At 41.0% G+C, this 18,159-nt stretch overlaps 1 protein-coding gene across 1 annotated transcript in view; it reads right to left on the bottom strand.

Annotated features, from left to right (window-relative positions):
- The window catches only part of PDGFC (platelet derived growth factor C), a 139,685-nt gene extending 135,043 nt beyond the window's left edge, over positions 1–4,642 (bottom strand). The window contains exon 1 of the mRNA XM_049833980.1: positions 4,037–4,642. Coding sequence (XP_049689937.1) covers positions 4,037–4,154 — 118 coding nt within the window. The 5' untranslated portion in view covers positions 4,155–4,642. The remainder of the gene's footprint in view (positions 1–4,036) is intronic.
- Positions 4,643–18,159: the final 13,517 nt, after the last annotated feature.

Here is an 18,159-nt window from a genome sequence, read left to right as displayed (position 1 = left end):
ATAAGCCTTGCCTGTTTCAGAAGAAATATATTATGAAGTGATCAATTAGTGAAATTTATTATTAAGAGTTTCTATTCATGTGGGGGAAGAAAAAAAAAAAAACACGACAACCTTAAAGAAATCCAGATCTATCAAAAGATAGATAATCACGGGTACATTACCTGTGGTGCAGGATCAATGAAAATCAGATAAGTACTTTGGTTTTCTAAGATTTACTTCAGCAACTCTATTTAGTGCTGTTCATTCACACTTGAAACTGACTGCAGAAAAATTAGTATTTCTAACTAGTTGGCCCTGGTGAGTTGCTAACTGAGCTCAGTTTCTTGGCCTTCTGAAGTCATCACTACTACATTTTAAATATAGATGCCATGTAAGCTATACACTTCATTGCTTATGGCACCCAGTAGTAGTTTTTACATTATTTTCCATAAAAACATCCTCATATTTGTCATAGAAAACATAACAGCTGATAGCTTAGCAAAATTACTTTAAATATTTATCACATCTTGTCCTAAGACAGCCAAGAAAACAGAACTTAGATTCTCCTGCCATCTCATGTTGTAATCAAATCTAGATCAAACTAATAATATAACACAAGCAAGGGCACTCAGACCACCAGAGTTAAGTCATTAGAATTAAGTCATTCACATTACTCAATCCACCAATAGATTCCTCAAACATTGCTGAAACTACAGAAACAGGATGAAGATACTACATAAAAACAGCAGTCAAAAGTAGATGGAAAAGTAGCAAGAACTATAATAGAAGGAAGAAATAAGTAAACCACCCATGTAATCAAATTCAATATGCAAGAGATTCAGTTTTGTTCCTCAAAAGAAACTGAGTGATCAATTTTTCTTGACATTCTACTTCAAGGTGGAAAAATGATAATAAATACACCAGACAGCCATAAGAGAACTGATAAAGCCACCTGAGTATGAAAAACCCCTCAAAGCATAATCTGGTTTTCAACATGACAAAGAATTGTGGAAATTAAATCCATCCAGATAAACGGGAGCCATCACTACATGCACCATTTACTACTACTTCAGTTTCCAGAAAATTGCTGCATAAACTTCTTTGATCCTCCAGATGAGTATTTACTCAGTTGAATAAAATAAACCCATTAAAGATAAATATAAATTTTTCAAGGAAATCACATAAAGCCCCTGACTGTCAAGCAGAGTTACAAATACAACCTGTTCTCAAAGAAAATCTGACTATAACAGAGGGCCAATAAAAACAAGAAGGTAGTTTTAAGTGGTTTCAAGCGGAGCCACACTGGCCCCACAACAACCATCACACTGAATTCCTAGGAATTAGCAGCAAAATACTGTGTTCTAAGAATATCTAATTTACAATTACAAAGAAATTTTTACACTAGCAAGTTGCCACCTAAAATGACCCTCACTATGCAGCAGAAACAAGAGAACTCCTTATGTCTACATTTAGTAAATAAATCGAGTCCAATTGTAATTTTGAAGTTAATAATCATTTCGCTAATAAATAAATACCAATTATGAAAAAAAAAATCCTTAAGCACATGCTTACCCTTTGTAACAAAAGTAGTCCCACTGATTTAATAACTGGTCATAGACATCTTCAGTATCACCTTGAAGCAATAGCTACAGCACCCACGTGTGCAGCCGAGTAACACTGTAATCCATTCTACTGCAAAACTTCTTGGCTATTTAGCAGTTTTACAAGTAGAGGACAGAATTTTTATTTGTAGAGTGCGTGAGTGAAAAATCTCCCTCTCTCCTGACCAAAGATTACTTGGCATGCGAACAGCAATATCTCATTCTCATACTCCAGGGAGTTTTAACCTGCCTCTAGCTAAAAGCTATACAATCTTTAGATTGCAGCAGAGTGTAAAAATCACTCTAATTAAATCAAGTAAGAACTGGTTTGACCAGTGTTACTGATCCCCCAAATAATTAAAATCAGTCAAGAAAAGTCAGGGGTTGGTACTTAGTTGTACCTCAATTCATGCTAAATTTTAAAATAAGTTTTGCAACTGAACAAGTGAAAAGGAAACTTCAAGTAAGCTACAAGAAGAACCTGGACTGTGGTGAGTGCAAACTCCTACAGAATACTGTTTCAGGGCACTTTTAGGAAAAAAAAAATAAAATTCTCCTGGCTTTGCATTTGTTCTAAGATGTAGTGACTGTATTTTAGAGCATGCCAAATTGCATCGCAAACCAGTTGAAGCCTGACCTGAGGCAGCTGCATTTCTGATATATTTGAACAGAATCTAGTTTGTGTTGTCATGTATACATATACTTATTTACATCAGTTTTGCTTCTATGCCATATGATCTACCTTTTACACTATTGTGCTCCCATTGTTGGACCCTGGTGGCCCTTCAGGGCCCAGCTGCATTATGCTGTAACAAACCTCTTAGGGAAGACTGATAGCATAGCAGGTTTCTTTCCAGTCCCGACAAAGTTAAAGCAAAGCAATGGTAATTCTCTGCGTGTCGATGCGCTTCACACGCACACCATGCAAATTTGACAGAAGGCAGCATAACAGCATGAGATTTCAGTATATTAGTGCCAAGTCCATTTTGTCACAAACTGGTGCCCTAAAGCCTCTAAATGTCAGGTAAGCTGGGAAGGGGTAGAAAGTGATTTCTTCTCTCACACAGAGCAGATAATTTCCTGTACTGTGCACAAAGTCTGATTGGTTTCCTGTCAGAATAGCCGGGTCTCCGAGTCTTTTGATCACTTTCCTCTGGCCCTTCACAGTTGCTCTGATTAGAGATTGATCCCCATGCTGCTCTTTGATCAGCAGCTCCGGCAGTCCACAGGTGCCATATATCATCACATTAGCAGGCCACAGCAGTATTAATCTCCCCCTGCTAAACTCGCTGGTGCACTGCATGTTCTACCCATTCACAGAGTGCTTGCAAGAGCTCTCTGAAACTTTGCTTTCTATTAAAAGATATGACGTAGAATACTTTTATCTGGGGAGTCCCAAGTTCAAAGTTGAGAGAATTGAATTAGCCTCGAATCTGCGTTTCTGCTTTATTTCATTACAGTTCAGAGAGTTTTGAGAGCTCCCGGCTTGGCCTTTTGTGCTGGTTTGTGCCCAGGGAGAAAGCTTGTTCTAGCTGACATGCAAAGTACTAAATTTTTCAAACCCACCCCCACCCCCCTCCACCCCCCCCGTACATTAAGCATCAGGTTTTCCACGAATGTATGCTAACAGCCTTAAATTTAGATATTCTACACTAAGTGTGGTTTCATGCAGTATATAACGTTTCAGTTTGTAAAATATTCTTTAAAATGACTTCATAATAGCAGATCAAGAGGAAAGGCGCTTAAAAATCTGAATAATGTAAATCATATGGAGTTCAGAGGCTAAGCAAATTACACACCCCGAAGCTGCCCTTGCTGTATGAAAGGAGTCTTTCTCCAGCTCTGCGCAGCCCCAGCCCAAGGGAACTTGCATTTGAGAGTTTTCTAAACATTTCAGGTACACTTGAAAGTTGAAAGTAATTCTCATTTCCTATGCAGGATTAGCTCGTTTCCAGCCCGTACAAAATACTACTCATTCACGCACAGACACAAAAACCCACCCCCCTACCCCGAGAGCTAAGCATTTAGGTTGCAAAGGTGCGCGGGTCGTTGCTTTTTTTTTTTTTTTTTTTTTTTTTTGGTGGGGGGTGGTGGTGAGGGGGGGAACACTTTGCACCTCCGACCGCAGAGGAGGGAGCCTCCGAGCCGGCGCTGGGGTCCCTCCCGGCCGCCTAACCGCTGCCCTTTTACCCACCGCGCTCCCCTGAAGGCGGCGGGCGAACACCCGGCTGCCGAGCCCCGCTCAGCCCGGACCGGCCGCGAAGCTTCCCCCCAACCCCACCCCCCCCCCCCCGCCCCCAACTCCCTCCACCCGCCACCCCTCCGCGGCGCCGGGCAGCCCCGCAGGCGAGAGAGCCCCGCTCCGCTCCGCGCCCGCCGGGCGGGCGCCCGCCCCCGCCTTGCCCCTGCCCCGGGCGGCGGCGGCGGCGGCGACGGCGGGAGCTGCCTCTCCTTACCGTTCTGCTCCTTGGCGCCGGAGAAGGCGAACTTGCTGCTGAGGTCGGACTCGGCGGCGGCCCCCTGCCTCCGGCCGGCCAGGGCAGATGTCAGCAGGAGCAGCCCGAGGAGGAGCATTGGGCCGGCGGGGCGAGGGGCTGCGGCACAGCAGGCACTGGCGGCGCGGCACCGAGGCCCGGGCGTCTCTCAGCAGCGCCCGGCGCGGGCTGCGCCGCTGGGGAGAAGGCAGCACTGAGCCTGCTCTGGCAGCAGAGAATTGCAGGGTAGTTTCCACATAATCCCATCCAAAACTTTTTCCTAGAGCCCTTTTCTGTGTCTCCAGGTTTTGTTTTTCTTTGGCTTTTTTTTTTTTTCTCTCCCCCTCTCTTAAAAAAAAAAAAAAAAAAAAAAAAAACCAAGAAAAAATAAAGGATCAAAGCAAAGTCTGGACCCAGACCAGCTTCCCAAGGACTAAACAATCCGGGGTCGTGCCGGGCGGGGGCCGGAGGAGCCGGGGCTGGTGAGGGCGCGGGGCACGCAGAGGGGCCGGGAGAGGCGGGGGCGAGCGGGGCCGCTACTGCTGCCGCGGAGGAGCGCGCACCTGTCAGCCGGCAGCCAGCGGCGGGGGAGGGCGGAGGGGGGGGCTGGTGTGAGGGGCGGGGCGGGCAGGAGGCAGGCGGGTAGGCCGGCCGCGCTCCCACAGAAATAGCTTCCTCGCCCTCAGCTCAGCGGCCGCGCTGCCAAAGTCGGGCTGCGTCTCTCGGTTCCCGCCCCCCCACCCCGCGCCCCGCCAACCGCTCGGCGTCCCCTCAGGGCGAGGGCGGCACCTGGCGCGGCCGTTTATGCCCCGGGAAGTTGTCGGGTGGGGAAGGAGGAGGCGAGCGGGGCCGCCTGCGCCGCTTTCCCCCTCTCCGACGGCCAAATGGCGGCGCAACAGGTGCTGGGGCGGGGGTACGCGGGCTGCTTCTGCCCCACGCGGGGAGGTTCAGAGGCAGCCCGCGTACCCCAGCCCCCGGCTTGCCTGACGAAGAGGGACACCACCCCTCCACACACCCCACCCCCCCCCCCGGTGAGGAACCGAGGTCACCGTGGTACGGGGCCGATTTCAGGGTTTGGTAATGAGGGTGAGACGCTGTGCTGACTGCACCGGTGTTTGTTTACCGGGTTGTTATTGTGTTAATGGGGTTCGTGCTTGAAAATTTGATGCCGAGTTAAACGTTTCGTCTGAAGCGTGCCCTTGATACCGGGAACTAAAACAGGGAGGGAGAGGAGGTTTTAAAAAGGCTCTGGGCGCAGATTATTTTTCTTGCGAGAGAGAACTTGCTGTTTTGGGTACCCTGAAATGAGACCTCTGGCATTTACATAAAACAGATGGAAACAGAGATTCAACTTTTTGTAACTGTCCCTCTCTTGCTGAAATGCCGTGAGGTACTCGGTGCGTAAAGCGGGCAGTGTTGGATTTCCTTTTGCTGCTTCACCAGAAATCAGAACTGCATCTATGGCAAGGAGTTATCCCCCCGTTAACCCTGGTGAGGACTAAAAGGGCTGGTGACGTTCGGCGCCAGTCAAAACGGTGCTGCGTTCGAACTTCTCTGGTAGAGCTGGCACTTCTGGTGCAGGTGGAAGAGGGTTTGAACCGCGACTGCTTGATGGGCAACCAGACCCAACGCTGACTAGATACCGGGCGGGCAAAAGAAGCAGTAGGGAGGACAAGTCTTTTTCTCTCTAATGAGAAGTTTGGAGAGAGGTGTTGGTTTTTTAATGGTGGCTTCAGCCCCCATAGCTCTGAGGTGGTTTTGGGGATGGGTGGGAAGACCTGTATAGCCGTGGTCTCACTCTCTGTCTGTGCGAGGTACACAGGAGAGAAACGGAGCCTGCGCTGCTGGAGTCCTGAGCACACGCTGTATAAATTTCTTATCCTTTGACCCAGCTCTTTCCATTATATAACTGAGCTGTTTCTTCGCCTCAGCCAAAGTAACCCTTGAGACAGTGATAAACATCCCCTCTGTTCCTAACAAGTGACATATTTCTAGTAGCAACTGAAAGCTGTCCAGCCAAGCTGGGCTGTCTTCTGAAAGGCAGACTTGGAGCATACTGTAAATAGCAAGCCTTCCCTTACAGAGCATGAAGAAAGAAATGTACTGCACAAAGCAGACCAGGTAGTTACTTTTACTATTGTTACCATTATTAATCATTATTTTGGGGGTTCACTGTTGTTATTTTTAAACGGAAATAAAAATAACATGTACTGCTTTCCAGGTCTTCTACCTTGATGATTACAAGCAGTGGGGGTTTTTTAGTCGAATAAATGAAGTATTGCACTGTAACTGAGCCTTCATTGTTTTTGTGGATTTTGTGGGTTTCTTTGTATTTTGGGGAACTGATGGCAAGCTCCCTCTGAAAAACACGGACCTAATGTCTCGCACTGTGTACATGAAAAGTAAAGCATCCTACGTCTCCCATAGCTTTGAAAATCTAGGCTGCACCAGACCAGTGTTTCATCTGGCATCCTGGCTCTGACTTTTCAAAGGAAAATGCAAGAACCCACATAGTGGATGAATATGGAATAACACTGCCTGGGGAGGAAGCTTTCATTCTAAACCTCTTGTAATTAAAGGTCAGGGTATATTTTCGATCATTAAGGCTCCACTTCTTTTCAAAAGTGCTTTTGTTGTTAATCCCATCCAAAATATTGTGTGTGGTAATCCCTATCCTTATAAACGTCCAATCTTCTCTGAAATTCAGGCTAAGCATTTATCACCAGCTATGTTTACTTCTAATGTTATTGCTCTCCAGTTTCATCAGGTATATATGTGTGTTTGAATTATGTAAATATATATGATTTAACTTCTCTACCCTGTTCATTTTCTGTGTTATAGCCTTATCACACCCTTTCCCAGCTAGGCATTTTTACTACATTTATCATCTGCATATCTCTATGTCTCTAAGCTTTACAAAGTCCAACCTATTTTTGTTATGTTTTATTTGGGGTGGGACAAACGGAACATGACGTTCCAAGTGAAGGCCTAATCTTAACGTATATAGTGAAATAGAACGTTTTATTTTATATATTATTTCTTATGCATGCTTTTATCTTGTTATTGCATCTACTCATGCAATGATCCACAGAAGTACTGACATTAAAAAATATTCTGATGGTTAGATAATTATGACAAACTAATGTATGTGTAGTTCAGATCATTCCTGCCAGGGCACATTGCATTGCCAATACTGAATTTCACTTGGGACCACAATGTCGATGAATCTAAGAGTTCTGGTGACTCTAGTGCCCAGTACTGATTTCTCTGAATATCATTAAGACTCATCTGTATTTTGCTACCACATTGTTCACATTCTTTTCTGCATCCATAATAAATATTTTAAACTACAGAAAGCTTTGTATTCCTAACTTTTCTCCATGCTGAGAATTGCACTTCAGTCTTTGTCTTTTGTATCAGTCACCATGACATAGCTCATCTCACAACTACTTAATTTACACTATGTAGTCTTTCTGAAGGTGTATCAAAGGCTTTTTTTTTTCCAAAGGTTTTGTAACATAGTGTATAAAATTGTGTATCAAGTATTTTTTAATTTAAATATTGCAAAAGACATTTCTCCATTAATTGCCACCTTCAAATAATTTGAGACACAGACTTTGGTCTGTAGAATAGCCACACTGATTTGATTTGACACATTTTCAGTTTGTTTTGTGACTCTGTTTTTTTCATCATCCTCATTTAGAACTTTTTGAAGCAGTTTTTCTTGTACTTGAATAAAATTTGAATTATCTGAATTATCCCACAGGAATTTATTGTTATTGAGACCTAGCCACCAGAGAAGGGAATGGAAATTTGGCCTGGTGGGACTCCAGAGACTTACTGTGGTGGTGGAGAGCCTTTGTACTCCTAAACTATAAATACCCTTGAAATGAAAAGACTTTCTCTGTGACTATTATTAACTTAAAGAGTTACCATTAAAATATACAATCTTCACACAATCTTCACAAACAACAAAAAGAATTCCCCTCACCAAAGTCAAAATAACATCATCCCAGCACCGACAGAGGTGGATGGTTTGCACATGCTCACCCGTTGTCCCTTCACCACTTGACAACAACAAAGATTCCCTACAGTTACTTGTGGAAGTGGGCTGGAATCGGCAAGGTACATAGGTGTTCACAGACTGCCCTTCATGATTTGAACTGATACCAAAAGATCTCGACTGACTTCAGGGGGCTGTAGATATCCCAAGCGAGTTCTGCAAGGAAGCATGCTATTTCCTTTTCCTACATTCTGTCTTCAGAGAGACTCCCGAAGCCCCCAAGATATGCAATGAGATAAGCATTTCTCTCAGGAGTTAGAGCTAGGCATTTACTTAACTTTGCAAGATTGGGACCCACTGTTAGGAAAAGAAGATTGATTCCCTTCTCTCCCCACAGCTTGTTTCAATTCCTTCACTGAATGGGGAAAAAAAAAAAGAATTAATACATGTGTACTTTTATATTCCCATGTATTCTGAGTGTACCTGTATAATCCTTGTGAGATCATGCTTAGCATGTAATTTAAAACTAATAAATATCTGCTCATCCAGGCTCGCAGACAAATGGGCAAACGTCTGCTTTTGTGCAAGGTACTCTTGCACATTGCAGTGTAGTTGTACGTAACTGCAAGTTACATGCACTTGGTCTTGCAGTGTAGTTACATAGGCATTAGTTGCTGGCATAACCGGATTGAGGTTTAAATGCTTACGTTCACATTCTGGAGTTATTTTTAACTCTGCAAACAAGTCTTAAACAGTTATTGAATATTAAGTTTGTACAAAATCTTTTCTGGATGAGTGATAAATATGAAAACAGAAATTGCAATAGAAACACTAATTGTCTTTTAGAAAAGCAACAGTATGATATTCTGCTCTCATGATCACTGAGCAATAGAAAAAGAGACATTTGTACAAATAAACATGATTCTTGTAATCTTACTAATGTGAGGTGAAGAGACTGCATATAGACTTGGACAGAAAATCATTCCTGCATTAGAAAGTACTCCTGTAAATGAGGTAGCGCTAAATTTTAGTATTTCAGCCTTTTTGTCCATTCCTACTGAATTTGTAAACAAGTTGAAGATTTGTGGTCCCTCTTCTATGTTACATTCAAAAATATAACAAAGAAAAAGAGTGAAGTCCAAAGAGGCTTCAGTTATGTTGATGCTTATACAGCGTGGACTGCTCAGAGACAACCAGACAAGAAGGAGCTCCAAACGTACTTTGGTTGCTTGAGTCACAGCTCTAAATAAAAGTGCCATTTCTATTTTGCAAATCCTAAAATGAGGCTTGGGACTTATAAAGACACCTAAAAATAAGCATATGAACGCTGACTTCTAAGCATATCCATGTTATTCTGCTCAACATTGCATAGCTTAAACAATTGTTTTTCAAATGGACTCAAACATTTGAGAACCAAAATCCTTATTGTACTTTTGTGTGATTTGCACTTACAAGCATTGCTTTAGAGTGGTCACATTTAATAGCCCCAGTGATTTTATCAACTATGTACACGTACATAGCCCAAGCTACATGCCAACGCAACTTTGCTCTGGGTAGGCTGTAGGAGCTAGAAGAGCAGACAAGGAAGAAGGCCCACTAGAGGTCTCCCAAACTATTTAAAAGAATGCTACCCACTTCTGGCACCTGGGAGATCATTTGGGTCTGGATGGGCTTCCGAAGTCAAGGTGTAAAAAGTGGAACGTAGCTAAGTCACTTAGGCCTTGTAACGTGTTTGCTGAACTTAAGCATGCACTACACCGAGGCCTGAAATGGTGGCAGTCGCCAGCCTTGAAGTCGGCGTTTTCCTGTGGGGTACATAGGAGTGTTCTGGGTATGAGTGTATTCTCTCAAGACATTCACTTTCGTCTGTAGGCTTTCAGAGCAGAATGCTCCTATGATCTCTAGGGCTTACACCCCAGTTCAGATGCCCCTCAGTATTCAAACGCCATATGCTCTTAAGAATATATTTGAGTAGGCACATGAAGGACTGTGCCCTGATGACAGGCTTGCTCAGGTGTACATGAATGTTTGCTTATTTATGACTCTGCGTGTGATGACTTTGCTTATGTCAGAAGCCAGATAAGCTTTCTGGCTGCTTTTTAATCAGATTACATAAATTATTGATCAATAATGTCTTAGGTTCTATCAGCATGCATGAAATCCTGTCATGATCACAACTGAAGATGGCATGTCTCTATGTCAGCTTCAATAACTATTGAATTCTGAAGAACTATTGAATTTGGTCCTCCTGCCTGTCTCCCTTTCACTGAGCAGTGCAAGATACAGGTTTGCAATCAGAACACAAATTTTGATTAGTATTTCCAAGCATTACTAACCACTGCTATTACAAAAAATAGTATGGATCACATAGTTATAAAGTTGGATAGTTGTATCCAGATTCAGCAAAATTAAGGGTAAACTGGAGTATTCAAAACACATATAAACAGATTATTTCATACACTGATAAAAACCACTTGTAGCATTACAAGATTTTTTTTCCTTCATTTTCATACTGAAATATTTCTAAGCTATTTATATATGAATATTCTATGGATTTGAAAGTGCTCTTCAGAGAAATGAAGCTCAGCTGAAGGTATTTATGGGCCAGCAGCATAATTTCAGTACCAATATTTGCAACATACCTAGCAGTTAACAGTCTGAATGCAGACTGTCTATCAAATAGAGGTGCTAAGATCAGTCACATTAGCTATTCAAGTGGAATATTTACATATATTGAGTTTGGAGTAGAAAAATAACATTTCTTGATTTACTTTGATGTCATAGGTATTTTATGTTTACTAAATAATAATATTGATGCTAAGAACTTTGGTTCATGAGTATGTTTAATCAAACTAGATTTTTTTATATACCTGTGGCACTTCAGCTTTAGTGTTATGGCACTCCACTCCACACAGAGCAGAAGTAATGCTGAGACAATTACATAGCTATGAGCCCTAGTTTAGGTTCAAATTCAGCAGAAAAGAACAGGAATCACATTGACAGCACTAGCCTCCAAAGAGCACTGTCTTCAGGCTAAACTGAGATTACAGTTTAATTGGTTAATGAAATACATCTAAGAAGATATTGCAAGCAAGTCCATAGATGAGTGGAACGTCAAAAATGTAACAGGAATAGAGGAGCAATTGGGAACTGAAGAGCAGACACAACCACCCAGGAATGATGAGGCACTGGAGCAAATGTGCTGCTGTTAGGTATGGAGTATCTGTCCTCCCTAACCCTGACGCACCACATTACATTTCCCCTCATTTGTTCTTGTCCTGTCTCTTTCCTAGTCTTCCTCTCTTTCACCTCTTCCCTTTCACCCTTCTCAATTAACTAGTTACCACTCCTACTGCAGTAATTACTTATTTAAAGTCTTGGCCTTCTAATCTTTTCTCTCCACACTTAAGTACTAACTTTCCTAATCTACCTCCTTGCCTTCATAACTGGTCCTCCAATACTCCCTAGCAGTCAGATTTGTCTCCTCTTTGTACTTTGCCTTGTCTTATTTCCTGTCAGTCTCCAGTCCAGATTTCCTTACTGTGGCAAAACTTTTTTTCCCATTATCGTCTCACAGAATGAGACTTTCCCACAACTTTACTCAGGCTTTCATTGCACTGATTTGTTCGGCATAGGCTAGAGGAGTGAATCAGTTCGTGCTACAGTCCCAACATCCACACTATGGATATGTTGGAGGAGACCTTTCAGCATACTTCCATAAGAAGCTTTGAATTCTGGAAGACAGCTATGAGATGATAATCAATAGTGAGAGATGTGCTTCAAAAGGCGTCTTTCTTATCCAAACTAAAACACTAATGTAACCATACCCAGTATCTTGTCTGCCCCATCAGTTATGCCATTTTTCCCAGATCTCTCATTTTAATCTACAGAACGTACGTGTCCTTATTGTCAAAATCTCTCTACCTCTTAAGGAGGCAGCTTCCCTGTTCCACATTGCATGGAGTCAACTGGAGAGAACGTGTGCTAATGATTCGGCCCAATCTAGGATTGGCATCATCTACAGAAGCACACCAAAGTTTTATTCAGGCCATCTGGAGCTTTCCCAGAGAAGAGAAGAAGACCTGCCAAGGAACTGATCTGTAAAATTTAAGACTCTACAGATCACGTGCAAATTGTAATTTTCCAAGTTTCTTAAATTTGAGTAATTTATGTAAAAAAAAAAAAGCAGGAGGCACATGTTCGACAAAATAGTTAATATCGCTTTCTAAAACCGAGACTCAGTAGAAATTTGAGAAAAAGCTTTTGCATGGGGGGCATAGAAAATCATAAACACTGAGTTTCTCATCAGTTGCCTCATTCACAGAACTATCTGAATTATTTTGGCAGAAATAAGGTTCAAGATGGAACATGGAAGCTTTCATCCCATGCATTTTTCCAAACTCAGAAATAGGAAAAGTCTTTTAAAATATCATGTCACCTTAGCAGGTGGCAACATTTCTAATAATTTTAGAATTCTTAAACAGATCTCATTTAATCCCTTCATTCATTAATGTTTTAAAAGCAGGTATAGATTCTACAGGAATATTTTTCATGAGAAAAAATGTTATTGCCAAGAGCTTAGGAGCTTAATTCTACCAAATTCTTTCTGCCCCTTCCTACATAAATATAGGTAGAATTTCTGCAGATTATAAAAATATTAGAATAATCTGTGATACTGAAGAATATTTAGATTTTCACTTAGATACACTGCAGAAGAGCACAGACAAAAGCCTACTTTAGTATTAATTTTTCAAATCATACATTAGTTTTTATATCTGGAAATCCAGGTAATGCTGCAGCAAACTTAAAACTTAAGGGAATCAAGGACTGCCAGTTGGACAAGAGTATAAAGAATGTACGAATGATACATTATTCATACCAGTAAATTCTCATTGTTATTTCCTTGCCAATCCACTGAATGGAAATATACTACAAAGGAAAATAATTTTAAAGCTTTTTCCAGTAATTTTTCAAAGCTATCCCACTATTAATCACTGGAGTTCACGTCATCCAGTTAAGAATGCACAATATTCCAAAGTATTGCCAACATTTTTCTTTATTGATCAAACACTGGCATTGAATCACAGTATCTCATTCCCACAGCACTGTGAAAAAATAAGAACTTCAGCTTCACTACCATCTGGATCACAGATCATCCCATAAAATGCGTTCAGGTTGACAGCAGGCCTTTGAAGTACTTATTTCATATTATGTTTCTGATACAGTTATATGGTGTGCCCTGTCACAACCCATTTTGAAAAGAATACCACTCCATCAGTGTTCAAATTTATAACAAATACTGTTTTCTCCTTAGATAATAATCTATGTCTAGTTAGGTATTTAGAGTGGATTTGTAGACATAAACAGTGATATTGTCATTCCCTAGCGCTCCCTCAGCACACTAGTTACTGTCAATAGCCTGTAATTTAACCAGGAGCCGAAGGTGCTGAAGATGCAGAGGTTGTCAGCATCTTTTTGGGTGGAGCCCAGTACCTCACAGGATAAGACCCCCATTCAGAAAGCACGTCAGCAATGCCCAGAATGAATTGTGTGAATAGAGGTGGACCTGAAGAAGCCCTTAATCAATGCAAAATATGAATGCCTTTACAAGGACATATTTTGAAAGTGTAAACCAGTTTTGAGATGATAGTTCTTAATCTACACAAAGGGTGCTAATCTAAATGGATTCGTAAAATCAGATTCCTAATCCTGCCCACAACACTATTGGACAAGAGCCTAAAAACTTCTGCACGAGGAGTCCTATCACACACATAGAATGAGTAAGCCTGTTCATGCCTAAATAAAGCAAATATGACTTGATCCTCTGTAGCTCAGCACATTTCTGCTCCATCCTGTGAACCACTGAACTGAGTAATGTTCATTCCATTATATTCATTAAAAAATAAAGAAAAAAACCCAAAACAAAGCTAAGAAAGAGTGCTCAGTCCTTCATGTAATTGGAAATTAATGAGAAAGATAGTTCAACAGTGGGTTCTCTGCACTCAGTTCAACTGTCCTGTTTACAGCCTAATGAATGGATTTTGATCTTTTTTGATGAAGGAAATAATGAAAGCTCTATTTTCAGTGCCATACCTGGTCATGACCAACTAAGTCATCCTAAAGCAGAATGACCATTCTGAGAGCTGGGTAAAGCTATGGAAGCTGAGTTATTGCCTTTTTTTCCTGTCCAGTTTGTATGTCTCTCCTCAGTGCTCAGGACTTACACATTTCTGTTCTTTTTCACCCATCTTCTTATTAACTGCATGCTTGTGTACTTGTTACTCCCTACAAAAACATTTTGTCATATAAACTTATTTGTTATGTTTTGTATATTTTGAGAAGAAAAGTCTTATGTGCGGTAAGTTTTAACAAGTGATTATAGTAATAGCTCTTCCATGAGTGCCATATCTTATGAAAGCAGTAGGAATATTACTTTGGTAAAGACAGCAGAGGACAGCCAGTAGACTATCCTTTTTATCCCAGTGTAAGTGCTGTAGTGCAGCAGAATTCTGCTGGTGGAAAGAGAAATCAGTACTAGTTTTGTAGTGGAGACTATTATTTTAAGGTCATTAGCAATCTCTTCAACCCATTTTATAGACATGGACCATATTTATTCTTCCAACACTACTAGATCCTCATATTTGTGGGAGAGCTGTTTGTGAGGGCAATTCAATCAAATTAAGACTACTCTAGACACTGAAAGGAGATCATTCAGTCACCATGCTCTTTATTCCAGCAAACTATGGGCAGTCAAATGTCCTTGTACTACAAATACCCGGTTATTGTAAATGTACTTTTAACATCTGCAATTTTAGTTGAGACTAATATATGGCTTCAAGTAACTTAGAGAGATTAATGCTAATTGAATAGATGAGAAGAATATTATTCATTGCACAGACTAATTCAAAACTGCTAATGCTGTTATCAGACTGAAGTCAGATTTGTTCTATCAGTTAATTCTTATGTGAATATTATGGTATTAAGAATAGCTGCTTCATGTTGAAACTGTGGAAAATTCTAAATGCTTTTTGCAAACCTGTTCCACTTCTTTTTCCAAGGTTGGTAGCTTTGATTTGTATTTTTTTATCTAATACTGAGTGAAATTTTTTTTGCAGGACAAAGTGCATTGATAGCTTAGGGCAGTATTATGAGTTATTTTAGGTAAATCTGCTCATAGAACAATGTTTACAGCTGCTAAATAATACCATTTTGGTTTTCAAGGTTATTAAATCAGGTTGTAACTTGTAATGACACCATACAAAGAAAATAAGCAATATAATAAACTATATGATATTTTGGAAATTAATAAGCTTGAGAATCTGTCAAGTATTCTGTGTGTAAAAGAAACATTCATGCCTCACTTTGCAGATGTGAACTTGTTCATTTTAATATATAGCAGGTTGCAACATCCAGAAGGAAAAAAAAGGAAAAGAAAAAACAAAACCTTCCAGCAACTCATTCCCTTTTCTGTAGTCACTCATCACTCATCCCTGGTATATCAGGGACAGAAAGTGAAGTGAGTGAAGTATAAGAACTACCAAGTGACACCTGACATATATTTACTAAGAACTCCTGAAACAGCTGCAAAAATGAAAGCAGAATGGAAAATTTCACTCCAGAGAAATCACTATGGGGTTTAATGAAGGGCTAACCGATTCGCATGCAAAGTTGTGCTAGCATGGCTGTTCTACTTTTAGGAAGTCAGCTTGGATAGCTTTGCAGTGCTGCATTCTGCCTTCAGGAGGTATCAGTCCTCTCAGCTAGAGTTTTTTCATTTGGTCCAGCTCAACTTAAATCCAGCCTAATCACATGCCTCCCCACAACGGGTTCCTCTGGATCCTCGGTTTGAAGATTACAATGATAGCGCCATCGCGGGGCAGTCCACAGTCCCACACGGTGCATGGCAGCACCGTGTGGGAAGGTAAAAACTTATTTACAGCAAACTTCATCAACATGGGATTTTGAAGCATTATGCTAAAATATTATCTAAAATTCTGGGAACAATAGAATTGGGTCAACCCAGCACTTTGCTTAAGGGGGAAACCATTCATCCACTGAGATGGTTCACTAGGAAAGTGTTGTGCTCTTAGGGCTGTACCTGTTAGTCTGCATAGCTGAGTTGTTTGGCTCTAGTTCAGGCTTTCCTACACGGAGCTCTGTTAACAGGATTTTAGAATCATGTATTTTGTCCATTCAATGTAAGTTTAGTTTACTGTCATCTAAATTATACTGCAAAATGCTTATATTCCAGCCTACTAAATACTCCTGATATTCACATTAGCTGAAAAATAAATGCTTCTGCAGTTATGGAAAAGCCTGTGCTAATATAGCATCTCCTATGGAGATTACATACTTGCTATTCCAAAAGTAACCAAGGAGGCTGGTAAGCAGCAGTTGCTAAAAACAACCACCTAAGGAAGCGGGTCTTACTGACTTGCACCCAGCCCAAGAAACTTGTCTCAAGGGAATTTCAATATTTGTCTTAATAGTTGGTAAAGCTTGGACTAATAGAGGAGTTTTGTAAAACTGGGAAAAGAGAGTAATTATAGCTCCACCTTAATGGGAGTGGGATATAACACGGTCATTGCTGCATTGTGTCCTGTAGCAAATTAAATCTGAAGTTCTTATCAGTAAATCCCCAGTTACTTAAAAAGGGGGGTTCGAACAATCCAAGTCAGAAGAGATCTGTTAGCTTGAATTTGATAAATTAATAGCGAATTAAGGGTGATTATATTTCTATTAATTGAAATCATTCAGCAGTCTTCATGGCAGATAGAATTTGACTTTTTTTTTTTATATGAGATTACTCAGTTAGTTGCTAAAAGTAATAGTGTTGATGTAAAATGCCTTATAGAAATTTGAGTGTATGATGTGGTACAACATAGCATGTTGATTAAAAGACTGAAATGTAAAGTCAACAAGGAACGGAAGGTAGAGCTTTTTGGAGCCTTAGAGGCTGAGGGCAAGAACAGTATCTTAGAACAAGTGCTCAGCTTCATGATTCAGCAGATGTGTGAGAACTCAGAAGAGCAATACTACGGGATGCCATTTAAAATCTGACCCTTGAAAGAGTGGGTGAGGAACCTTGCTTTCACTGACACTACTAAAAAGCTAGAATTGATTTATTTACAGCTGTGAAATGAGGACAGGATGTGTCCCAGCGCACATTAACAAACAGAATATAGTATGAATGTGCGCTGAGGAGGGCTCATATCCAACCAGCTGGCAAATCTTAATTAATTGGAATGACATTAGCTCTCCAAATTAGGATAATATTAAAATGCATTGGTTCTCTGCGAATCAAAATTGAGTGAGGCTTCCTACTAAATGTCTGCTCATCAAAAGAGTGCCCAAAGGGACAGCTGCCTCACCAGCAAATAGAAGGTTTATTATGACGAACCACCTCTGTTATCCTACACTCTCAGTGAAATCCTTCAGACCTGACTTTGGCTGTACGACTGACTGTGGTGCTGTGAGTCTTGCTGGTTTGCACTCAAAGAGTGAGTGGAATACTAAAAAAAATGGTGTCCTGGTGCCCTCTTTCTCACTAGAAAGCCCTTTAGTCCAGAACCCACCTCTCAAGAGCACCTTCATGAGAAAAAATACTCCTTTGCCAAAAAAGCTTTGCCTAGTATTTAAAACTCCATGGAGGTGGAGGCATAGAGCAAAACTCAGTAAGGCTGAGAAACGTGGTGAACCTGGGTCTGTGTGCAGTGTATGGTGGCAGTAACCACTGAGTTATTGAGCAGAAAGTAGAAGTGACTGCTCTGCCATCTATCATATAAATGTATGCACAGTTAAACAAAGAGATTCTGGGCCCTAAGAAGACTTCCTTTTTATGAAAATAGTTTCAGCTGTAAACACACCTATCTGGCATGCTATATGCAGACAGCGAGGAAATCTTATGTGACTCTGTGGATTTACCTCCTAGCTATTGATAGCAATTTATTTCTCAGAATATGCACTGTTGAGAATCCAAATTTTATGTAGCAGTTCTAATGTATCATACAGGGGAGCCTTTGCACTTAACTCAGGGCTGTAAAGACCACCAGATGACAGAACATTTAGATAAGGTGCTGCAATACTCAATTCCATTATGAAT

Source organism: Accipiter gentilis, chromosome 3 (assembly GCF_929443795.1).
Source record: "Accipiter gentilis chromosome 3, bAccGen1.1, whole genome shotgun sequence".
Lineage (NCBI taxonomy): Eukaryota > Metazoa > Chordata > Aves > Accipitriformes > Accipitridae > Astur > Astur gentilis.
Note: the sequence above shows the minus strand (reverse complement) of the source record. Positions and strands in the feature narration are given on the sequence as shown.